This window comes from Dermacentor variabilis, chromosome 3 (genome assembly GCF_050947875.1).
Source record: "Dermacentor variabilis isolate Ectoservices chromosome 3, ASM5094787v1, whole genome shotgun sequence".
NCBI lineage: Eukaryota > Metazoa > Arthropoda > Arachnida > Ixodida > Ixodidae > Dermacentor > Dermacentor variabilis.
The window spans coordinates 201,003,473-201,029,561 of record NC_134570.1 but is presented as its reverse complement, the minus strand read 5'-3'; the positions used below and the strand labels follow the sequence as shown (position 1 = coordinate 201,029,561).

Here is a 26,089-nt window from a genome sequence, read left to right as displayed (position 1 = left end):
GAATACAGTCTGCTGTTGTAAACTTAGGGCAGGTTTACGATGAGCGGCTTGTCCTCTTGAATCTTGAAAAGTCACCTTGGTGTTGTTTATGGAACGCAAAGCATTTACAAAGTTAATTTTGTAACCGTTTCTTATCGGCTGCCATGAAACGGCATCTACTGCTTAACCGTAGATAAACCTTTACCGATCATTGAAACAGATGCTTTCTGTGCCTTACAGAACCGTGTCTTACAGACAAGTTCAGTGCCTGAACCATGACCTTTACTACAAAATACTTTTCAGGAATACTTGGTTTTGTTCTGGAGCAGTTCCTGAGCAGGTATCACATAGTTCAACTGAGCGCCGTACTCTCGTCATTGGCGCTAATCGGCTCAGCTTTCTCGCCCGACATGGCTTGGATGACCGTCACGTTTGGTCTTCTCCAAGGTAAGGAAAAAACACGTATGCAATAATTTTGGTACGTTCTTCCACTTATATTACAATTTTGGGAGTTTCAGTAAGCGTTAGTTTGTGTGCAGCAAAAATATTCGAGTGCTACACCTGCTGCCCTAAGCTCATGCTTGGGAGCCGACATTTCTCATTTTATCCTTACGCGCTAACTTGTGTTTCCGTGTACTAATATTTGCGCTGGTCGGTATGTAGTGTTACAGTTAACTCAGCATATAAGAATGTCTTTTGAAACATCCGTGGCGCGAACAGTCGTGCTTTTTATATTGTTTTGTTATATCAGATGTGAAATTATTAAACTTGCGTAGAGTTCTTGCTAACTTTTTTTGCGTAACACATTGTAAATGCGTCATATCCTCTTATGAAGCCCCATTAGGAGCCTTTACACAAATTAATGATGGCAATTATTAAGAAGAGTGGCAAGTCCAAAAATTGGGAGTTTCGCCTGGGGGGCCAAGCACTTAATGCGATAGCAAGGTTTACCGTTTCGCTTGTACTTTTTGAGTTATGATCATAGGGTACGCGGGTACGACTAACGCGGACGTGACATACGAGGGTGCACCAAATTCCTGTCAAGCCCTGTTGGGGCTGTTATGGTATCACGCAGGTGCCCCTATACACGCTGCCTGCAAAGAGCCACACTTGTATAATTACATCACTTTGAGTTTGGAGCTCCGATATTATTTCGCACTTTTAATATTTAATAGTCTAAGAAGACTTAAGATAAAATACATGCGCTGTGAATGTTAGGTCTCACAAGGGTTGTTTGCGGAAATCTTCAGGAAAATAAGAAAATTTTCAGGAATAATTTAGTCGAGAACGTAAAATATGTGACGACTAACTTTTGTGAATGAGTAGCGTAACACTGTAACTCGCATATACGGTATGAATAAGCATATAGTACACATTGACCTAAATACATGCGGAGCCCTGCGGAGACAATGAGGGCGAAAATTAGTTTGAAGTATTCATATAATTGCTATTGCAATGGAATAATTAACCTAGACTACAGCTGAGGCCGCGAAAGCGTTTGATGAGGCGTTACTCGGGCCAACACTGTCAGAGGCCAGTGAGAGTGTTATTGGGAATTTATTGTGCGATAGTAATTACCACTAAACTGGGAACTGCTTTGGCAGACGAAGCAACGCTTTAGCGCGTGGCCGCGATAATTTCTTTCACAGCTTCTCGCAATAAGTTGGTGAAGATTTGGCATGGACCTCTGGTGGAGGTGTGCGTTTGCTTTCTTTGTATAAGATCATGTGAACGCCGATACTAAATCATAACTGAAAAAAGCTATACGCGCGTAGCTAAATTATTTTCTGAAGCTCTAACAACACGAATATAAGTTTAGATAAGCTCCGCCAGCACTGCTTCCCAATGGCACGCAAAGTAAACCGAGTTTCAGTGCCAGTATTCACGTCACTGTAAAACAGAAGAACTTATGGAACTGGTAATTGTCTCAAATTGGTGAAAACTTGCGTACGCGGACTGTAATTAGAAGAAAATATTAGTCATATTACTGCAAGACTACCTCATAATATCCAGAATAGCCTTGTACAAACGCCAGGATCTTTTTTTTTTTCGCTGAGGTGCTGGAGCCTAAACTTTACGCTGTCCTGAATAAGATAAACGCCAGATAAGCACAGTAACCATGCATGGGGCAGGATAAACGGACGAAGCCTTCACCTTTTTTCCTTTCGCTGACCTTCCTTGCATGAGCTGTTCCTTGATTTCCTGAAATGTACCAAATAGCCCAAATTGGCGCTTCTTTCCGCATACCACGGCGAGCGGGGTTGCTATGGCCAGGATTCGATTACAAATCACTGTTTATTGCAGTTTTCTTAGACATAAAGAGTAGGTTGTAAAGAGAGAAGACAGTATCAATGACTGCGTCACAAGCCTCACCACTCCTACGAGAACAGAGACAAAGATTATGGTATTGATGTCCCATAAAATGCACGACTGGTTTTCAGAGATGCTGTGGGAAAGGGCAGTGGATTAATTCTAATCGCCTGCGGTTTCTTTACCGCGTACCTAAATATAAGTAAGCAGATGAGCAATATTGCATTTTGCGGTGCTTTGGAAATACCGTTGAAAATTCAGCTCTTGTCCTCGTGATCAGCAAGAGAATGCCACCGTGAGTGAAAGCCCGTGATTCTATCATATGACTCAGCGTGTCTGGGCGTTCCCATCGTCGAGGGCAACGAAGCCGTTACAGTAATTACAGTTACAGTTGTACAAGTAAAGGCCAACGACACACTGGGAGGGGAAACCAAAGCGTAATCCTTAGCCCTTTGAATAAAATCTCCATCGGATAAAATTTGTTCCAGCTGCTGTACGAAGGTACCCTTCGCGAAGAAACCTTTTTACAAGGTTGACATAAAAACTGTCGCCGTTGCCGCATCTATTTTCAGTGCGTGAAGCGCTACTTTCAGGTTTATTGTGTCAATGACCACCGTAATGGTCACATGTCTTGGATACTTTCCCTGGCGGAGGGCGAAAATGTAAGCATGTTCTGAGTAAATATTTGCATTCACTGTTATACAGGCTTATTATTTTTTGCTTTTTACGGAAACTGCCACGCGTAAGGAGTAGCTCAACCTTGTGCCTATAAACTGTGATACGACGTTGGGGTCCTCAAGGCTCCTGCAACGCATTCAACATTACCACATAATAGATGACCCAGGCAGACTAGCCATGGACGTTCAGACGAGAGGGCGGGCACTCACGAGGACGCCGCTTTGCAAAAAATGAAAAAAAAAAGAATACATTAATTTTTATATCCAGAAACTCAGAAAGGAGAGTGCTTAGTAAACGGTGACGCCACATATTATACACCGTCGAGGGCTCCCGAAATACTTCTTGTTGCATAAAGAGTTAATCGCATTGTTCTCGATTTTTTTTCTTTTTTTGGTTATACGTATGACGGTTCCAGCCAGTGCCGCCGGTAGCAAAGAACCGCAACATAGCCACCAATGTTCTATGAATGGGAAGCGGCCCACAATATGTGGAATGGGCACACAGGGTTCATTCTTAATGTCTGGATACGGGATCTCACTTGTAAACGTCGTCGTTGGGTGAGTTGAAATATATCCGGCTGGAACAGGCACAATCCACTATTTTGCTTCTTCAAATTCCAGGATGACCAGAAGCACACAGTCAACGTCACAACAATTGTTCGCGCACAAAAGCACTTCACGTTCTTCAACAGTGATGCTGTCACTGTCAGAAATGGCAGACTTCTGACTGGGGCAGGGAGGTTTTATTATTACCACCGGACCACCGTAAGCCTTTCCGAAAGTCCTCAGAAAACATGAAATAAGTACCGCGAACGAGCATCTACAGTGTTATCATAATTACGTTTAAGGAATTCCACAGCAAAGCTGTCTATGACTAAGATCCCGGGATCCTTTTGCGTCCGTCACGTTCACAGAAAACCCAGTGCGCCGATACCGGCGCACTGGGCCAGGAGCAATGGCGCATAAACTAAGGCAGAGCTGTGACGCGACTATACAGCACAGCCTTGGTTTCAATACAAAACACACAAATAAAGACAGCTGTCAATGAAACCACATCATTGATGACGAGACGTGCACGCTTCCGCATCGATCAATGTACGTTGCCGCCCATCCTTGTCGGTGGTCGTTAGCAGAGAGTTTAACGTAGAAATTTCAAAACCGGAAGCAAAGCAGCGGTTCACCCACTTCGTGGAAGACTGTGGCCTCGGTTACTTCAACGATTCGATTCAACTAACTACCGTACACGGGTATAGATTTATTTAACTTTGGCAAAAAGCATTTCTCAAGTGAGAATGGAAAACACCGGTGTATATAAAGGCAACCAAAAACAGGTATAGCAGTAATTCTAAAGTAACAAATAAAATAAAGGTTTCGCAAACTGCACGGAAACGTCTGTTAGCGTCCTATATCACTTTAAAGAGCAACGTGCATAATGGGCACACATCATAGGATCAGTGTTAGACAAGTTGCCTTGCATTAGGCGCCACATATCTACAGCTACGCTGACCAAGCGCCTTCAAGGGGTTGATTGGCAGATATATTTAAGCACGAAATGCTTTTAGCCCCCGATGTCAGCGACCTCTTAGTAATCTAGAGCCAATAGCCAGGGGCGGTATCCGGGCGCTGAAACGAGAAGATCCGGGCAAGTTGAGAGAACAAAACGACATCATCCGGGCCTCCATTCAAAAATTAAGAAAATGCGCTCTCTGGTCCCAATCATCTGTAAAGGAAAGTTACAAAAATATTCCTCCCGAGTTCTTCCTAATGTTTGTCCACGATATCACTGAAGCTGCAACTTCTAGTACGCTGAAGTTTTATTTGTCATTTCACCTACCGGACGTTCAAAAGGCAGATACAGGGCACCATATACTTCATTGTTAATATTTGGCGCTGAGAAAGGGTTTGCTGGGCCTTTTTGAACGTCTCTTCGTGCTGTTTTACCTCGACGAATGGCTCCACGCTGCGTGGCGGCACCTTCCGGCGCTGGACAGTGCCGTCTGTCTCCCTAGAGTATTTCACTATACGTCAAGTCGCCTTCGACCGGTTTTCTTTTTCTAGCTGGGCGGCGTCCATGTGGACAAGTGCACAGCATGGAGCGGTGCCATTGTGAAAATGCACTACGCCCATTTTGAGACCGTGGCTAGTATCACGTGCAACTAATATGCTTTGCCGGTTGCCATTTCATGCTTACATCTACGCTCGATTAAGAGAGAGCCAGCAATTTTTTAAAGCTCACCTGTGGCAGATAGCATAAATATAGCCGCTGCGCTTGCCGGACGTATCTAGTATAAATCATATGAAGTTTCAGGACGACAAAAGTTTCAAGATATAATTTCGCAAAGTGTGGAACAAAATACTTAGACGTCCCAGTCACTTTTGTGTGTCAACGCGTAAGAGAGCATCATGTCGAAGAAACGGACCAGTGCATTTATACTGCAAGTTTGATGGCGCATATCTCCCAAGAGGTGCCATTGTGGAAGTTCCTTTCAAGTGGATACGCCTGACAAACTCACTGGCTAAAATTCGTAAATTGCAATATGTGCCGTAACTAACTCAAAATATAAATAGTGGATTTTTGTTAATTATTCGAGTAGGCGTTGCGATTTCTCGAGCAAGCAACACCTGCCTCTCTGAATAAGCCAGCTCAAGTGCTAGAAATATGTTCTCTGCAAAAGGGTATCTTTAAAAATTCCATAAATCATAAACACGAATACCCTATGTAAATCACTAGAAGCGCGTATCGCGTAACACAATCGTTGTCTTCTTTTCGGAGAGTCACAAAACAGGTCACAAAAGTGCAGGGAGTGATATTTTATTTGTTGTGGCTCAAGGAACGTCAGATGTTTCACTTAAAATTTATTTACTTGCACGTTAGACGCATTCGGCAGTGTCCTTACGGAAGTACGTCCAACCTTTCTGCTTGGTTTTGCCACGTTTCACGTTAGGATACGTCTTGTATACAAGCAAGCTGGAGAGCTGAAGACATGTTTCCCTCGCATACGTGAATATTTTGCGTAACAGTTATTATTTCTAGGATTTGCGTGCCGAAGCCACCACCTGATGATGAGGTACGCCGTAGCATGGGACTCCGGAATAATTTTAATCACATGGTGCTCTTTAACGTGCACCAAATGCACGGTACGCGGGTGTTTTACCCGCAAGCGTAACTGGCCTCCTCTTCGACTCGGCGATGGCCTGAGGCCACGAAGCATTCTATTAGGCACTAAGGTTGTTGTTATATCACTAAAGTTGCTCGTACTTTGTCTTGCATTCTTTACGAAGTTAATCCTGGGAATGTGGAGAATGATAGTCCACATACAAATTTCATGATACAAAACACCAACAGCGCATGCCTTTTAGGTAAATCTTCTCAGACTAAAACATTAAAAGTCCGAAGCAATAGCAAAAGATCGGCTCACACAGGAGGCCGCGTTGCTACCAGAATGCTCACATTCGTGCATAGCGTTTTGCGAATACGCCGCGGTGCGCTCTATGCACGGTCAAGGCGTCTCTTCTTTGCATGTGTAGCAATGGCGCGTTCCCATTGGCACAGCACCGTCCAGATCAATGTAACGACCATGTTCGCGCCCTTTCCTTTTGTCCTTCGACGCTGGGGTGCTTGCTGCGCATGTTCGCAGCGTCTATACACTTGTTCCTAGCTGGTGCTCACGAAGTGAAACGTAGCTGTAACTTTTCTGTATTTGGCGCCATTCAAATGCGGCCGGTGGAGCCGGGATTTGATCTCACGACCTCGTGCTTAGCAGAGTAGCGCCTAAGCCACTAAGCAATGATGGTTGCGCTTTATCTTGGGTGTGTCGTGGTGGAGGGTGCCTGTTTCGGCAAAGCACGTGCAGATCGGCGTGTTAATAAATGCTGTGACAAATCCTACATGTACTTCAGTAGAGTTTATACTCGCTTGAGTTTATACTCGATGAAAACATTGATTGCGGCTTAGCTCAGTCAGCTAACCCTGGATATGCATAGCGAAAACTTGGTTTAGCGGTTAAGTCTTCGTTTCGCTGGGTAATCTTTGATTTAGCTGCAATTATTATACTTAGGTATACAATTATCGATAAGCCATGTATGACGGCTGTGCCTAGGTCGGTGGTTAGACGTCACTGTGATTAGGCTTGGGTATACATGCATCGTTAGCCGGCGATACCCGCGGCGCGGTAAGACGCCGCTTGGCGACGAGGGCTCAAAGCATTCCGCTCCCAAGAAACGCTCACAGAAGACGGCCCACCCTAGCGCTCGTCCATGATCAAGCTCGCACTGACTAGGCGAGCCCGGCGGTCCTCGGGTTGCGAGTCACGTGGTCAGGCGGCGACCCAGCTGCGGAGAGCGCATGCACCAAGCCGGTAGCTGCGGCGGTGCTTCGCGCGGCGAGTCACGTGATGCGTTGTCAAGGGCTCCGCGCAGCTGCGGTCAATTTGCTGGCGACGACGAAACTCGGCTCGACGACGTTGGTGAAGCTTTCACTTTAAACATACCCTCCGTGTGGTGCCGTCAACGCGATACTGTAACGTGGGCTCACAGAGTTTCATATTTGTATACCTAGAGGCAAATCTGGCGCTCCAATCGCTCAACCATCATGCGAATGATGGGAAGTACAGGCTTCGGATTGGCATTCCATTGACTAGCGAAATAGTCTACAAGTATTTTTTGGCAGTTTTGGTTTCGCTCCAAGCGCAATTGCTATAACCTGCAGTGGGACAGTGCAACGGAAAGTTCTCTGCCTTTGTTATGTTGCTCGCAGTGGCGATAGCGCGCTGGGCCAGCGACTGAGACGATGTTTGTGTCGCGGTGTGGCGTCGAAGCCCTGACGACAAAGCGACGGAGTCGTAAACGTTGAAAGAACATGTTTAGATCGTTTGGACCTTTGTTTGTTAAGTGTGTTAGATTGGCACTGTACCGTTACGTGCTTTATGAAGCTTCAGAATAGGAAAAAGAAGGCACTACTGATACAAGACATATACAGTTGTACTTCTAGTGGCTTGACAATCAAATTTTATTGAGGACTTCATTCTGCATTGCTCGTTTATGTGCTCATTGAAATGCGTGTTTTAGTCTTTGAGAACACAAACTTACTTGTGGTAGGAAAGGTTGCTGCTTCCTGGTTGTAGTCTAGTGTCGCAAAATGGGTAACTGCAAAGCCACGCCATAACGCTTCGGAAGCGGTACGTCAATATATAGATATGATGAAGCATATTGGTAGGAGGCCACTAGCGTCCTAGTAGGAGGCCGCTGCAGCAGATGTGCTTAAAAGTATGCGAAGATGTCCAGCAATCGTGACAGCCGACGCAGTCTTTCGAAAGAGCGAGAGAGAGTTAGCAAACGCCTGTCGTCTGCGAAAAAGTCTCGCGTTTGCAGCGAGCAGGCGTCGTAGCAGACAACAATTGTAGCATTCCACTCAAGGGCGCAACACTTTCTCACAATACAACATTTTTATTTCCATAAATACTTGATGAGTATATTTATATAAGTACACGCATGGTTGTTATTGCTGTTGCAAAAATAAATAAATACTTATTCTTTGGCGTTAAATAGGGAACAGAATCGCACAAGTATGCGTACCCTGGTGTGTCCTGGTGTCAAACTACAGTAAACCACACTTCCATCTCAAAGTCATACAAAGTTTATGAAGCGTGTTGTACATTATATAATATACTGCAGAAATAAAATTAGATTTTACGCGTTAATATTTGAGTATAGCTTTGTTTACTGCGCCGCAAGCAAACGCCAATAGTCTTAAGATCGAAGTGAATCCGAAGCCTGTACTTCCCATCATTCCCATGTAGGTTGAGGCAACGCTCATGAGAACCCCCGTAGACACTAGCGCCACATTTCCCTCTAGGTATTTTTTTAGAAACTCTATGCGTGGGCTTATCGCAAATAGAGAAATGCTGCAATTGCGCCTCGCTACATATCTAGTAGGTGATTGGTGTAATCCCGTTCGTGTTGCAGCATTTCTCAACTACAAAAATGTCGAAGTCAAAACTGCAATCCACAAATTGACAGAATCTTTAACTAACGAAAGCACAGAAGTGCAACTTTTTTCCGTAAACTAAGCTCCGGTGGCCGCTCTTCAAGTAGCCTTGCTCTTGTTTGCGAACAGGCACGAGTGGTACTTGTCGCACTGTTTGCTTTTTTGCTCAAAGCAGTTCTTTCTTTACGCTTCTGCGGGAGACTACTTTATTCATACACCTAGGAAAACTACGAAAAAGAATTATAAATTGCCATGGGACGTATGGCGTCGTGTTAGAGGTCGCCATTCTATGTATCTTTGAAATAATCTTTGGCTGTATGAAAACAATATCCAGACTTCCAGTTTGAAACTGCTTCGTCTACCTTAAGTAGTAAATTCTGTGTAGATGATTCTCCGCGAATGTGAGCGAGATTACACGTACTTCGATGGTAATGAGTGCCAACGGGGCTGAGGGCTCGCTTTTCTAATAATACACGCAGTAGATTGTGTTCGATATGTTGTATAATTGACGCTAGACTATAACTTTGGAAAGCGCACAAGAAATTGTTTTTAGACACGATAAAATAAACAAGAATCACGCGAAGGCAGACTGTACAGTTTGGAGTTGATGGTTATCATTACAACTACAGAAACAACTGCAGGTTGGCCGTTTTGTTAGCGTTGCGGTAAATCTCTGATTGCTGCTCTGGGCACCTTGGATTGCTACCAGTTGGCGATATTTAAAAATATTTTTCGATACAAGTTCATGGACGCCAGTATTCAAATTCTTTTTAAAAGACGAAATTTATTTAGGCCTTTACATCTCACAAAGCAAAAAGACAGGAAGCAATGCGTCACCACTGCTGCAGGACAGCCATATGCATCGGCGGTCGGGCCACGTATATAAATGACTTTATTTCGCCATTCTTACATGCGCTGTAGACAACACGTGAAAATAGCCAAATAAACTTACTGTAGAAGTAACGCAGTGAACGTATGACCCGGTGGTGTGTTACATATGGCTGTCCACGGTCGTTATGACGCGTTCCTTGTTCTCACTTGCCGTTATGAAATCTAAGTAGCTAAAATGTTTTCGCCACGTCAGAGATACAGCCAAATGTGTTAAATATAGAGAGGTAGAAAGGAGAAAACTTTAACCGTGAAAAAGAAAAACCTTGCCATGAGGAATCGAATCCTGGAGGAGGATTCGATTCGCTAGGTGGCGTCGAACGGCGACGAAATTATAAGTTTTTGTGCATGCTTTGAGCTTGCTTCTGTTTTTTATTTGCAGATTTTTTGGCTTTAAATAGTAATTAGGTGGTTTTCTTTCTCTTTCCTTTTTTGTCTCTCGTATTTCGTGTGCGCGGATGTGCTTCGTGTGCATTTGTTTTGCAGGATGGTTAGAGCGTCCTTTCGTGCCACGTGCTCCAACATGTGCAGCCGGGTGGGACGTTGAGTGTTTGTAGACCTTAAATGGTAGCTTGGAAGTGGCAAGACAAATAGCTATTAGTGGTTTTACTGTCCGTGTTTTGGTAGGAACGTGAGAGCGTGGCCGCGTGGTTGAGCGCGTGCGAGAGCGTGTTATACCTTCGTTCTCCGCGACATTGTTTTTGAAACTTTGGTTTTGCGAGATTTTGAGGATTTGGATTCTGTGCGTATCGGTCTTTGCTAAAAGGCACGCGCTCTGCATTGATATAGTATTATAGTATTTGTGTCAGTAGTAGCATTATTACAGTATTGAATTTGCAAAAAGCTGTGCAATACTTGGCGAGAAAGACGGGAAATCAAGCAGTGCGCGGGGGGTCCCTCAAGGCAGATGAGGAGACGGATCAGAATGGAGAGGGCATCGAATCAACCAGCAGACAATGTGATATCAATACTAGGCTGCAGGAAATGGAGGCTTTCATGGAAGAGCTTCTGAAACAGGTGCAAGAGCTCAAAAATGAGCTAAACAGGGAGCGTGATGCACGGGAGGCAGTTGAAAAGAGACATGAAGCAGCCGAGGAAAAGCTGAACAGGGCCGCCATTGTGAACGAGAGTGTGCGTGAAAATGGAACGCAGGCGCCCGACGCCACAGGCAAGGGAGGGTCAGTGAAATACGTGGAATGCATGCAGGGTGATGAAGGGTTAGCTGCAAAGGCGCACCTACCTTGAGGCCGCCACGCGTAAAAAGCCGGAGCCTAGGGGACAATGCCCCTTGTCGAGTCCGAATCACGCGGACAAGGACAAAGGGAAGCAGGGCGAGGTAGGAGAGCGTGAAAGGGTGATTATGGCTGGTGACTTAAACCTGGGTGTGTGCTCAAAGCAATTGCGGAGAGGGTGAAAGGCGACAAAAGAGTGGCGCTAGGGACATTTCCAGGGTTGACACTGGGTTCTCTCATGGAGCGAGCAAAAGAAAATCTCGCAGAACATGCCCACCTGCGCAACCTTGTCATAGCAGCAGGTGGGCTAAATGACGTCCTAAACAGGAAAGGGCCTGGACTAGCCCAGCGCTTGGCGGCGGATGGACGACTTGCGCGAGGTATCCCCTGAGGTGCAGATCGTCGTGTGCACGTTGCCGGAGGTGCCTGTACGTGAGAGTCACGTACAAAGAGCCGTAGTGGCTGCCAATGAGGCAATATGGAAAATGAGCTGAGAGAAAGGCTTCGAGGCTGTCAAAGTAAACAGGGAAGTGAGAAGTTGTAGTGGTTTTAAACGAGACGGGATCCACTTCTATTACAGGCTGGCACGAGAAGGGGGCTAGCGACTTCGTGGTCGCGCTGTTGTTTTAGGGGGCCCGAGGACGCTCAGGAGATAGTAATGAAGAAGGTCCCCTAGGGCAACATCAGAAGAGCATCGCCGTCGATAAGAGAAAAAGGAGGAAAGCAAGAAAAAGACCTCGCCATGCTATTGGCTGCAGAAACATGCAGGGCTGCAGAATAAAGGAAAAGTGGGAAGAGATTGAGGAGCAGTTACAAAGAGAACAAATAAGGGTGTGTGCAGTTACAAAAACGCACCTTAGAGACTCAGAAGAGCCTCCAGTTATTGAGAATTATGTTTGGGAAAGGTGCAACAGAACTAAGTCGGAAAGAAAGGGAGGGGGAGTCGGAACGCTCATCCATCAGGGGGCCAAATGGAAAAGAGTAAATTCACAATGTCAAGAGCATCTTTGGTTATCAGGTACAATGAGTGGGAAAGAAACTTGGCTGGGCGTTACGTATTTGTGGGCCGGAAAAATTGCACAGAGAAGAATAAAGAGTTAGTGGAATGCATAAGCGCTGATATTAAGGGTTTCGGGAATGGTGCTGAAATTGTCCTATTAGTTGACATGAATGCCCACATACAGGATTTAGATGGCTATACCGACAATAATGGGAAGTCAATGCTGGACCTTTGTGAGCAACATAACCTCGTTATCGTGAATACAGAGCCTAAGTGTGAAGGACAGATCACGTGGGATGTAGGAAACCGCCAATCGACCATTGATCACTGTCTGATGACAGAAGGAATTCATGATAAATTGAGAGAAATGGTCATCGATGGGGAAGCGTTTAGCAGCATAGGGAGTGACCATGAACGCAGAATTTTGAAAATGGTTTATGTAGTTGGGAAAGAGAGCAAGTAGAGCAAAATGGCCAGTCCAAATTTGAACACTGAACAAATAGTAAACATAGTCAATAGAGTTGAGGAAGAACTTTTCGAATGCCGAAGTAAAGAGTGGGAATATGGTGCGTTTCTAAGTGTAATATCGACAGAAATACGGAAAGAGGAACAACATGCTCGTTGGAAAGGAAAAAGAAACCGAAAAGCTGGTGGAACAAGGAGATACGGGAAGCGATCGCCGAACGACAGAAAGCATCTCGAGAGCACAGGCAGGCAAAGAAGTCGCAGTTGCGGCAGGATGAAGTAACCAGTAAATGGGAAATATACCGGGAGAAAAAGTCAATGGTTCAAATACTGGTGCAAGCAAAATTAAAAGGTGAAAGTGAACGTTGGTTGTCAGAAATAAGTGAGAAAGGAAGGCTGCACCTAGAATATATTGGAACCACATAAAATTATTAGGCGGGAAGTCAACAACAATACAACATATCCTAGAGGAAGATGAAAACAGACTGGAAGGAGAAGTGGCAATAAATTACACCTGAAAAGTAACAGCCGAATATTTTCAAGGCAATTACGAGGTTGTATTTGAAGAAAAAAAGGAGCATGAAAGAGACCCAAGGGGAAAAGGAGCTGGTGCTGACAAATTTAAACTGGAAGAAAGCGGAAGAGAAAATTCCTAAGCGCACAGCCACAGGGCTAGACGAGGTTCCCGTTAGGCTGATAAATGAACTAGGACCAAAAAGGAAGCTGTGATGAAAGCAGCGGAAAAAACGTTAAAATATAGACGAATACCAGACAGTTGGAGACAAAGTAAAATTAGTTTAATAAAGGTAAGGGGGAGAAAGACAGAATTCACTCGTATAGACCGTTGACCATTACATCGGTAATAAACAGGCTAGCAATGCAGGCAATCAAATTAAAGCTTCAAGCATGGGCATAGAATAATGACATATTGGGAGAGCTTCAGAATGGCATCAGAATAGGTAGGCGTTTGGATGATAACTTGTTTGTTCTTACTCAGTCTATTGAAATATCAAAATCAGAAAGCAGACCGTTGTATGTGGTCTTTTTAGACATTACAGGAGCTTACGACAACGTAGACCGCAACATTCTGTGGGATATTCTGGAAGGGGAAGGCTTGGGCCACGATGGTCTACAGCTTTTGAGGGATTTACTTAGAAAATACCGTTTGCGTTGAATGGGAAGGGATGAGGAGCGAGGAGAAAGTTCATATCAACAAGGGACTGATGCAGGGGTGCCCTTTACCCCGCTGCTGTTTATGATGTTCATGATGAGGATGGTGAGGGTGCTAGAAGGAAGTAATATCGGGTTTAATCTCTCATACAGGCAGGCGGGTACAGTAGTAGAGCAGCAACTCCAAGGTTTATTTTATGCGCACGAAATTGTGTTGCTAGCTAACAAGGAGAGTGATTTGCAACGTCTGGCTAATATCTGTGTACAGGAAGGCAACAATTTAGGTTTGAAATTTAGTGTTATAAAATCAGGTGTTATGGTATTCAGTGAAAACAGTGAACAGACAGCGGAGATACAGGACTAAGAAATAACTCGCCTAAACGAATATAAGCACGTTGGTATATGGATAAACGAAGGCAATAGATATGTGGAAACACAGGAAAAAACCATAATACTAAAGGGAAAGAGAAATACAGCCATAAGCAAGCACAGAGCGCTATGGCGATACAATAGGTACGAGGTCCTCCGAGGTATGTGGAAAGGTGTAATGGTTCCAGGACTTACTTTTGGAAATGCCGCTGTTTGCTTTAAATCAGAGGTACAATCAGGACTCCACGGGAACCAAAGGTCAGCAGGTCGCCTCGCATTGAGCGCTCACGGGAATACTACAAATGAAGCTGTGTAGGGTGATATGTGCTGGACTAGTTTTGAAGTGAGGGAAGCTCGCAGTAAAATTCAGTATGAAGAACGGCTGAGGAATATGGAAGAAAGTAAATGGGCTGGGAGAATGTTCAGGTATCTGTACAGGAAAAACATTGATTCACAGTGGAGGATAAGAACTAGGAAGCTTACCAGCAAGTATGTGGCCTGTAGGCTGGGCACACAGCAACAAACAGGTCTAGCGGAAAGTCAGAGGGGCTGAAATAATCTCATTGGTGGCGGCAATGGAAAATAAACCTGCCATAAGTAACTACTTAAGAGGAAAAAACTAAATCAGGAAAGAAACCATTTATGATAACTCAAAGAGAAGCTCATTACTTCTCGAAGCGAGATCGGGATGCCTTAGAACACGCACCGATGAAGCGAGATATAAGAAGGGAGAAGAAGCATGTGCTTGCTGCGGTAAAACTAGGAAAACGACGGAGCATGTTTTATTAGAATGTGAAGATGCCTACCCAGCGGTCGATTTAGGCACCACTGGCCTCCATGAAGCCTTAGGTTTAGCGGGAGCAGTGGTAAAGCAAACATGTCCGCAATAGGCATTAGTTAGAGGCGATTGGAGGATTGGCGGAAGAAAAGTAGGGAAACGATAAAGACGGAGACGCACAAAAGCACAGTTCGCAATAGGGGATCAGTAAATGTGGACGTGGTAGTTCATAGTGTTTTTTTTCTTTTTTTATTCTTTAACCTAGGTAGAACATTAGGCGTTATAATGGCAAGAGCTTGGTGGTGCAACCCACCGCCCAATTCCAAAGGGGACACTCATAACATCCATCAATCCATCCAGCTCAGGATAGGCTTCCATCTATTTTCGCCTTTTGAGAGCGATCTTTTGCTGTAAGATGGATCTTGAGTACTTCTTGAGGCTCGCTAACCTGTGGGAACACTGTGGATAGCAAATTTTCCGGTGAGCGCCTCGTCAAATCTTCCTCGCTGGCCGAAACGTGTCTGAAATGGGAACGATAACGGCGGCGGTGGGGCGGCTGCAGCTGGTAGCTGGTATGCGACGCGGCCGCGACAGATGGCGACGCTTGCGCCGACTCTAGCTACGGAAGCGCCGCCGACGACGACGTTTAACAAGGCAGCAGGTCCCGAGAAAACACCCAACGCGCAACCCACCTCTTGGGACGTGGACCGAGATGAGATGAAATACCAAGAAACCGATAATGACGATGGCATCGTCCTCCATAGTACGGAAGAAACTGGTGGACCCCATAGACGCCAAGACGACGACGGAGATTGGCAAACGGTTTTGACCGTGCACCAAAAGCAGGTGCTCGCACGAGTGGGCAAAAAGGCTATTTTCCATGAGAGTGGCTACGAATCACCGGGACCACCATCCAAGCCCCCGGTACAACCAGCGAAGAAAAATCCAAGACAAGGCGGCTTCCACCCTGCCTAAGGAGGAAATTAAAGTGATCGTGCGTACTCGCCAAGGTCTTCCTATCAGGGAACTCACGGCGCCCCAGATCGCAGCAGCAGTTATAAACACCCGAGAAAAATTGAATGGAAACGTGTTCCTACTGAGATTGGAACCAGGATCAAATATTTTTCTTATCCCAAGCCCTACCGACGAGGTGGCGCATATTGCAAGAAGAACGACAGGCCTCACATTAAACGGTCGCCTGCACACCGTGAATGCGTACGCAACAATAGGCGACGACACAAAGGAAGGAGTGATACATGGCATGGCTCCTTACACAAGCCCTGAAACCCTCCTAGCCAACATACGTATTCGTACGCTAGGCGTCGATATACTAAGAGCTAGGATGTAGGGTGAAACGAAAACAGCTGTAAAAACCTTATTTGGCCCCATCATACCACGATAGGTCTATTACATGGGAGGGGAGCTTCCCTGCTTCTCATAGAAGAATACTATACAATTTTGAAAAATTCCAAGCAAACGGGTCACAGAAAGGACGTATGCCCGAACCCTCACCTGCCAGTACGTCGGTACTAGGCAGCCCCAACCAGACCACGACTGCAACCCAATCTGCGCCACCTGCGTAAAAAAGCATCTCATGGGATCCAAGAAATTTAAACATCATTTCAAGCTGCCACCACAGCGACAGCAGCGAAAATCACCAAGACCGATGGCAAGCAAAACGCCAGGTAAGATGGTCAATTTATCGTCACCAAAACCGAGGTGGTCTGACACAGACGATACGGACGATGACGACTGGCCTCCACTGCGGACTCGAGAGGACATCCCTGCGTTGCAACCCCATATTCGAAAATCAAGATGAGGAGAAATAAAGACGAATCGAGAGCAAGGGCTATCTGACCACTTCGCCTCCACACACCACCCCATACAGGACTTCAGTGATAGCAGGAGACTCGACCCAACACAAGGTGAGCTGGGAGGGGATGGAACGAAAAGGGGCTACAATAATGGCCAACCCTGAGAACCAAGGAATCCTCTCTGAAAATTGTCACCTTAAGCGAATCGTAGAAGCAGTTAAAATTGAGATGGCAACGCTGAAGGCACAGTTTCAGAATACCAAAATTGGGAAAGCTAGACCAGCACAAGGGGATACACCTGCCGCCCACCAAGCAATTAGCGACATTGAAATAATATTGATTCAAGTAGTAGAACCGATTCAGGCTTTGTAAACGTTTCAACAGCAAATATTTGCTGAGGTGCAGAACCAGAAAGTTTTTACAACGAACAAATGTCTAAGCTGCAGCGAACGTCATGTAAAAGAGCCAACAGTAACCCCGGAACACCGACAGCGAGAAAGGTAAAAAAAGGGCCGTTCCTGATTCAAGGGATATAGAAATCGTAGCTAACCATGGCCAGTAAAACAACCCGAATCACGGACACCGCTGAGATATGGCAATGAAACTGCCGCTCTTTTCAGAAAAGAACGGCAGCGCCACAAGCATATTTCGACACCGCCATTACTCAACCGGATGTCATTTGTCTTCAGGAAGTTGTGAAAGGAGTACTTAAGCTTAGAGACTACTTTTAGCGCCGAGAACGATGTAGGCACCTCAGGGCACGGACTCGCGCCTGTCGTCTGCTGCAGTTCCGGCGGTGTCCAGACGCCTTCTGCAGGGTTTCCGTTTGTTCGCTCTCGTTCCCAATGCTCGTATACTTATAACGGGCGTCTCAAATATATATTTTACGTTGCCTTCGTTCGCGAAAATGTTATCAAGGAGCCTATTTCCTAGACGACAATACATTTCTCGAAGGCAACACTATAGTGCCACCCGAGGGAGCGCAAACCAGCCAATTACGGGTTTTTCATGCGCAGATCTACACTTTCCAGTGGTAGTTCACGTGAATAATAAAAGCAGACGCAAAAACACAGCACTTAAGAATCTAGTCAAGATTCCATACCCACCATGGCGCAATACGCGTGTCACAATTAAACTCTGACTATGCGTGACTTCTTCAACATTTATTTTGATTTTAACCCGCTAAAACAGGTTTGCTCACGACGAATAGTTCACGGTATAATATCGAATTTTTTCTATTTCTTCACAGAAAACCTCGGCAGTAACAGGAGAACTTAACTACCACTGTAGTTTAGATTCGGCCAGCACCACTTACGTTTCAACTGGTGCTCAAAATTAGGCCGTTCTTCACCGGTTAAATTTAAGTGGCGGTAACTTGAAGCAAAGCTGATTGAGGTTTACAGCTCTAATGCTTATGTTCTTCCATTATGTTTTTCCACTATTGCTTATTCCATTTCCGTGCTACACTTGAGCAATTTACTAGTGCTTCTTAGTTGAGAAACAGACATGATGGATCCGTTTCGAGAACTGACACAGGCTGCTTCGGTCAAATATTATAGTGAAATATGCCTTTTGGGCGGGTTCGCTGCAGCCAGCAAGACGCCGAAGGCCCATATATTAGTAGTGTTGCACATATTAAAGATATCATTGTTCTCCAGTGGAGGTCAGGTGTTCATGTAAGACTTGTGGTGTCTTCTTTAAGAGGAGGGTACACGATGTTTTCTTTTATGCACTGACGAAGCAAGTAATTTTCAGTCTGTGTAATTAAACAACGCAGGATCGAGACATGTTGAGGCATAATGTGCGTGCATTTTCCATTTCAAAGCAGCCTAAGCTGCGCTGTAGTGCCTGGAGTATGCTATAGGCATTGCAATTGGAGCTGTGAGGAGCTACTTCATGGTTTCAATTCGATGTTGTAGTGAACTGCTGGGTTTCGCGAACAATGCACGCCTCGCCGTAACGACCGTCGGTTGCTTGCGTTGAGGCAGGGGTGTGCCATATCAGCGGAAAAAGCTACTGAGGGTCACTATGACACATTTCATCGCTTGCATTTGATTGATTCTCGATCTTAAACACGGAATTTTCTTTCATGGTATTGCTGTTATGGTACTCGTGAAGTATGTATATACTATACAGGATGCGCCGTCGTGTTAACAGCCATTGCGTCTCTGGGTGCCAATTTCACAGAACGGTGAAAGTAGTACCAAACCTTTTCACACAAAATATGTGCCTATCTCTTCCATTTAGGCCTTAATACAGTTGCCACATTAGACTAAACAACTCACCACAGTGATAAGAATTATGATGAAAGCCTCGCTGGGAAGTGCCCTTCTAACACGGATTTATAATATTGACACCCCATATCACGGTATTTCTTCCATGTAAAATGCTATGTCTCTCAGACTTAAGTAATACAGGAATGTTAAATGTTTAGAGGAGCTTCATAAATAACTTCGCGTTTTGAACTTGCAGACGTTATCTTTAAGCAAAATTTATGAACAGACAGGGTGCCTGTATGCACTGCAAGACCAGTAGACCCTCTCAGCGCTACATAGCTTGCGATATTCAAGTCGCAAATTTTCATGACTCACGCGATTTCAAGGAAGAAACTGCGGCCAACGCATTGCAACAAAAATATTCCGAAATAACCTTGTGTAACTACGGCTCAAGCCGCCAATACCCCCAAGCACGCACCAAGAAAACGAGCGCGCGCAGCAGCCGAGCGAGACGGAGCGAGCAGCGTCCTGGCCGTGACGTCACTGGCGAGAGGGCGCCACTCCAAATTCTCGCCGCTAATACCCCTCAGAATCCCCTGTATCCTAGAGTGGTGACCCTGGTGCACAAGAATATCGCGGCCAGTGAACAATACTATGGCCAATGCTCGGTGGAGCACCAGTTGATCGAACTACGCACTACGAAGTGAAGGAAAACAAGAACGTTTATTGGCAACGTGTACAGCCCACTGAAAGAACGGCCGGCTGCGTTTCCCGAGATGCTTTAATGGGCACTTGGATATCTGAAAAAAGAAAGAAAGAAAAGATAAGTTTATTTTAGTCAGGCATTTTAACGCTCCCGACACCAATTGTGGTTATAGGACAAATACAAAAAGGAAAGAAACATAGTAGAAACAGTAGACAAATATAACATGCAACTAGAGACCATATTTCTTGCCCCCACGAGACGAAAATAGCGACTGTGGAGACACGTACCAAGACCTCACACTTACATTTAACGTAAAAGAGGGACAGCGGTGGAACCTGCATGGAAGTCGTGGAAGTGACCATTATGTTGTTAGTCATATCATAAGAAGCCAACAAACACTGACACCAAGGACAACATAGGGGAAATTGTGCTTAGTAAATGAAATGAAAAAAAAACGATAAATTATTGCAAATTAAAGTGGATGAAAAAAACCTTCAATAATGCCTTCCGGTAGCATATGTGGATTTATGGACCATGTGCCTTCACCCAAAAAGATCACATTCTCGTGACGCCTGCGGCAAAAAGGACGTTCCACATCCGCCGCTAAGGTCTATGAGTGGTGGCGCTGGCTAACCCTCCCAGGGTTCTACTAGGGCACATAAATACCCAAAGAAAGTGGATGGGGAAACAGGGCCTCCGTAGCTCAATCGGTAGAGCATCGCACTCGAAATGTAAAGGTTGTGGGTTCGGTTCCCACCTGCGGCAAGTTGTTTTTCATCCGCTTTATTTTCCATTAATTTATCGTTTCTTTATTTTATTTACTAAGCACAATTTCCCCTATGTTGTCCTCTGTGTCAGTGTTTGTTGGCTTCTTATGATATGACTAATAAAAATCGGGCCCCTCGGTTAACCCCCTTTCTTCTCGTTCATTATATTGCTACGGAACAGCCGCCACAGTGTGGCTGCACTGAGGAGGACGAAGACGACGTGTGTGCCCGTTTTGATATAGCGTCGCCATTTTGGCCTCCGTGAGCTGCCCTGTAAATAAATTGTAAATAGTATTCGGCTTCAGCTTCAGAGAGAGAGAAGAAACCTTATTAATGAGTGGCCGGCAGTTTCGACGTGGTGGCCTCAGGTGGCGGCTCGAAGTCCTTGGACTCGGGCGGTATATTTGGCATCACGTAACATTAATTTGGTGGAGGTGGACGTTCCCCGTACCCGTCCTGGAGCTTCGCAGCGGTCGCAACGGCGACAATGCAACTTCGGCTCCTGCTGGCGGCACTTCATCTACGCAAGCGTCTCCGCCTGCAGCCCCGACCTACGTCGCCGTTTCCTCACCTCGGGATCCTGGTGTTTTCAACGGAGTAGGCAGTCCTGATGTTGACGACTGGCTCCGCTTATACGAGCGTGTCAACACCAGTCACAGGTGGGATCCGACTATTATGCCTGCCAACGTACTTTTCTGCCTCGACGGAGCTCCATTGGCGTGGTCCCAGACTCACAAAGAGGAGATCTCGAGCTGGGAACTCTTCAAAGACAAGCTACGTGTCCTTTTTGGCAATCCGTTTGGTCAACAAGTCAATGCCAAGAAAGCCCTTACCACACGTGTACAGACGTCGACCGAGTCCTACGTGTCCTACATTCTCGACGTCTTGGCCCTTTGTGCCAAGGCTGACCCAAACATGACTGAGGACGATAAGGTTAATCACGTCCTCAAAGGCATTACTGACGACGCCTTCAATTTGCTGGTGTTTACGAACGTCACCAGCATCAATACCATCCTCAAGGAGTGCCGCCGTCTCGAGCATGCTAAAAGCCACCGGGTATCCCAGCACTTCACGCGACTTCCCAACACAGCTGCTACGTCATCCTGTGACGACCTCTTCCACCAGCCGTCGTGATGTGACAACTTGACCCGCATCATTCGTGGTGAGGTCGAAGCGGTACAACCGGCGGCCCCTTCGTTCCCGTTACCTGATCATTCTCCGGTGACAATCTCCTTGACACAGGCCGTCGTCCGTCAAGAGCTGTCCAACGTCGGCCTGCAATTCATTCGTTCCGTACGCTCGGAACATTTGTCTCCACGCACGTCCCCACCACGCTCTTACACTTATGGACAGCGCAACCCCTCCGAATGGCGAACCGTGGACGACAAGCCGATCTGCTTGAACTGCCGACGCATTGGACATGTCGCTCGGCACTGCCGCAGCCGCTGAACTTCTCCGACGCGCTATTATCCTGATTACCCCTCGCCCCTCTAACGCATGCTTTTCCTTCGCCATTTTTATGCCCGCTCCATCATCTGACCCTGCGACACCATTGACACGACCCCGCTACTCTCGCTCGCCTTCTCCCTCCCTCCGCCAATCTCGCTCGGCCCCGTCTCGCAGTGCTCCTTCTCCAACCTACTCGCCGCACCCCCTACCGGAAAAATAGACAGTGCAGCTTCTAGAGGTGAAGCTGCATTGACGACATTGGCACGATATCCTCACTTCACCTTACCCACGAACAAGAATCTTTTGGACGTTCTCGTCGACAATGTTCCTGTATGCGCGTTGATTGACACCGGGGCGCATGTGTCCATTATGAGTGCTGCTCTTCGCCGTCGGCTCAAGAAAGTTTTGACGCCTGGCCGGAACCGAATTGTACAAGTCGCCGACGGAGGGTCTGTCGCTATTGTCGGCATGTGTTCTGCCCGACTCAACATTGCTGAGAGACACACCGTCGTTCTCTTCACCGTCATCGAGCATTGCCCTCACGAACTCATTCTCGGTCTGGATTTTCTTGCCAATCATTCTGCCCCAATGGACTTTTCGGCCGGCTCACTTCGCCTTGACTTGCCTCTTCTTGACGACCCTGTGGACCCGTCTCCAAGCCATCTGAGCTGCATGGATTTTATTCGCCTACCACGTCACTCTGTGGCACACGTCGACTTGTCCTCAACAGCTGTACCTGACGGCAATTACGTGGCCGCACCAATTCCGGCCTTTATGCTTACACATGGTGTTACCGTGTCGCACACTGTGCTAAAAATTACTGGCAACCGCACCTGCCTTCCACTTGTCAATTTCGCGCTAACCGCGCAAGTTCTGCCTCAAGGGATCTCATTGGCCATAATTAGCGCTTTGCAGGATGATGAGCTCGAGCCATTCACAGTGGAAGATCGTTACAGCTCAGCCCATACCGTGACGTCATCGCACGGTACTGACGTCGACATTAAGAAGGTGGTTTCCTGTGACCTTGCACCTGCTCAAGCTAAAGCTCTTTGCCGCGTTCTTGAAGGCTATCGCGACATTTTTGACTTTGACAATAGACCCTTAGGACAAACGTCCCTCGTGATCCATCGCATAAGTATTGGCGATGCCAACCCTATTCACCGACGTCCATATCGTGTTTCTGAGTCGGAACGAGCTGTTATCCAACAGGAAGTCAAAAAGATGCTTGCAAAGGACATTATCGAGCATTCCTGCAGTCCCTGGGCATCTCCCATCGTACTTGTCAAAAAGAAGGATGAAACGTGGCGCTTTTGTGTAGATTATCGCCACCTGAACAAAATCACAAAAAAGGACGTGTACCCTTTGCCACGTATTGACGACGCTCGAGACTGCCTGTAAGGTGCCACCTATTTTTCTTCCATCGACTTACGGTCCGGCTACTGGCAGATATCCGTCGATGACATGGACCGAGAGAAGACTGCATTTGTTACCCCTGACGGCCTTTATCAGTTCAAGGTGATGCCTTTCCGTCTCTGTAACGCGCCCGCCACCTTCGAACGAATGATGGACTCTTTGCTTCAGGGGTTCAAGTGGTCCGCCTGTTTGTGCTATCTGGACGACGTCATCGTTTATTCGCCCACATTTGACACGCATCTAGACCGTCTTTCAGCGATTCCTTGACGTGTTCCGCGGCGCCGGTAGGCTAGTTGAATTCGTCAAAATGTCACTTCGCTCGCCGCGAAATCACCGTCTTGGACACCTCGTGGACGCCAGAGGCGTGCGACCTGATCCGCACAAAATTCGCGCCGTTACGAACTTTCCTGTTCCGAAGTCTACCAAGGACGTTCGTAGTTTTGTAGGGCTGTGCTCTTATTTCAGCCGCTTTGTGAAGGATTTTGCGACAATCGCACGTCCTCTTACCGACCCCTTGAAGAAAGGCGCCCCATTTTCTTGGGGACCTGACCATGCCGCATCTTTTTCGCAGCTCACTACTCTCCTTACTACGCCTCCAATTCTGGCCCACTTTGACCCGTCTGCCTCAACGGAAGTTTGAACTGATGCCAGTGGTCACGGCACAGGAGCAGTGTTAGCACAACGCCAGCGTGGACATGATCGCGTTATAGCCTATGCTAGCCGACTTCTATCACCCGCTGAGCGCAATTATTCAATCGCAGAGCGCGAGTGCCTCGCTCTTGTGTGGGCTGTTGCGAAGTTTCGTCCAAACTTGTACGGACGTCCCTTCTGTGTCATCACTGATCACCACGCTCATTGCTGGCTGTCCTCGCTCAAGGACCCCACGCGACGGCTCGATCGATGGGCGTTACGCCTGCAAGAATATACCTTCTCCATGGTATATAAGACGGGACGCTTACGCCAGGATGCCGATTGTTTGTCCCGCTACCCCGTCGACGAACCGGCTGATGCGCACGCCATCGCTTGCGTTTTCTCTGTGTCCCAGTTGCTTCAAATCGCCAACGAGCAACGGCGCGATCCTTCATTACGAGCCGTCATCGATCGTCTGGAGTCAACTCCTGGCGACGCCTCTCTCCGGATGTTTCTCCTTAAGGTGGGGCATTCTACCACTGCAATTTTCATCCACATGGCCTTGACCTTCTGCTCGTCATTCCATCGCACCTGCGTTCGACTGTCCTCCAACAACTTCACGACGCTCCCTTGGCTAGACACTTGGGCGTCTCGCGCACATACGACCGGGTCGGATCTCGCCCGCTCCGTGCGACGCTACGTTGCCGCTTGTGAGCCCTGTCAGCACCGGAAGAAGCTCTCCACACCTCCAGGTGGATGTCTCCAGCCGATCGCCATCGCACCCGAACCCTTTTTCCGTGTTGGTCTAGACCTTCTTAGACCATTTCTTCTCTCGGGCTCCGGAAATAAATGGGTCGCCGTCGCTACCGATTAGGCTACGCGGTACGCAATCACCAGAGCCCTGCCGACAAGTTGCGCTACTGACGTTGCTGACTTTCTGCTCTATGACATCATTTTAGTGCACGGTGCTCCGCGCCAATTACTCACTGACTGTGGCCGCAGCTTTCTGTCGGCAGTCGTCGAGGACATCCTCCGCTCCTGCTCGACAGAGCACAAGTTCAGCACGCCCTACCACCCGCAGACCAACGGCCTCACGGAGCGCCTCAACCGGACCATCACCGACATGCTTTCGAAGTACGTTCTGACCGAACACCGCGACTGGGATCTTGACTTACCATATGTGACGTTCGCGTAGAATTCATCGCGTCAGGACACCGGCTATTCACCATTCTATCTCCTGTATGGCCGAGAACCCGTGTTGCCCTTGGACACTTTGGTGCCCTCGGCCACACGTTCCGCCACTGAATACGTCCGCGACGCGATCGCACATGCCGACCATGCGCACCAGCTCGCCCGCACCCGTCTCGAGGCCTCACAGGAGCATCAGAGATGCCTCTATGATTGCCACCATCGTGACGTGCAGTTTTCTCCGGGTTCTCTGGTGCTTCTCTGGTCACCCGTTCGACGTGTGGGCCTTTGCGAAAAGCTGCTGTCGTGCTACACTGGCCCTTGCCGTGTGGTACGACAAGTGACCGATGTCACGTATGAAATCATCCCCATCGATCTCTCAACGTCATCATCAGCTGCAAGTGACATCGTTCTCGTGGAAAGACTAAAACCATACCACAGACCTTTCACCGCTGATGTGTAGATTAAGCAACGGGATGGTGCTTCTACAGCCGGGGGTGATGCTAGGGAACAGCCGCCACAGTGTGGCTACACTGAGGAGGACGAAGACTGCGTGTGTGCCCGCTGTGATATAGCGTCGCTATTTGGCCTCCGTGAGCTTCCCTGTAAATAAATTGTAAATAGTATTCGGCTTGAGCTTCACGTAAAATATTATTAGTTACGCCACTACGATTCCCAAATAAAAGAAGGCGTTTCAGAAATTTGCAGACTGCAGTGCTTATAGACATTACTCGACCACTCAGCATCCGATAGATGCAATAGAAGAATGGATAGACGAACTGATGCATGCATACCAAACTAACACAAAGCACGTCACGCAAAGCGAAAAAACACCGGAAGTGGATCCCAAACTCGTCCATCTGTGGGAAGGCAGGCGAAGTATTATTACTAAAGGATGGAAAAGACGGCGCCTAAACGGAAAGCCCAGAGCTAGAATAGAACTACTGACAAAACAAGCAAAGGAGTACGCTAGGGAACAACAAGTGAACTGCATACAATTTTGTGACTCTTTACGAAGAACGCTCTCAACAGCCAAGACAACGGCTATTTTG

The 26,089-nt window shown here is 46.9% G+C and overlaps 1 protein-coding gene across 1 annotated transcript in view; it reads left to right on the top strand.

Moving 5' to 3' along the window:
• Positions 1 to 26,089, top strand: part of LOC142574988 (uncharacterized) — a 108,158-nt gene that overhangs the window by 50,231 nt on the left and 31,838 nt on the right. Inside the window, exon 3 of the mRNA XM_075683963.1 lies at positions 283 to 426. Coding sequence (XP_075540078.1) covers positions 283 to 426 — 144 coding nt within the window. The remainder of the gene's footprint in view (positions 1 to 282; positions 427 to 26,089) is intronic.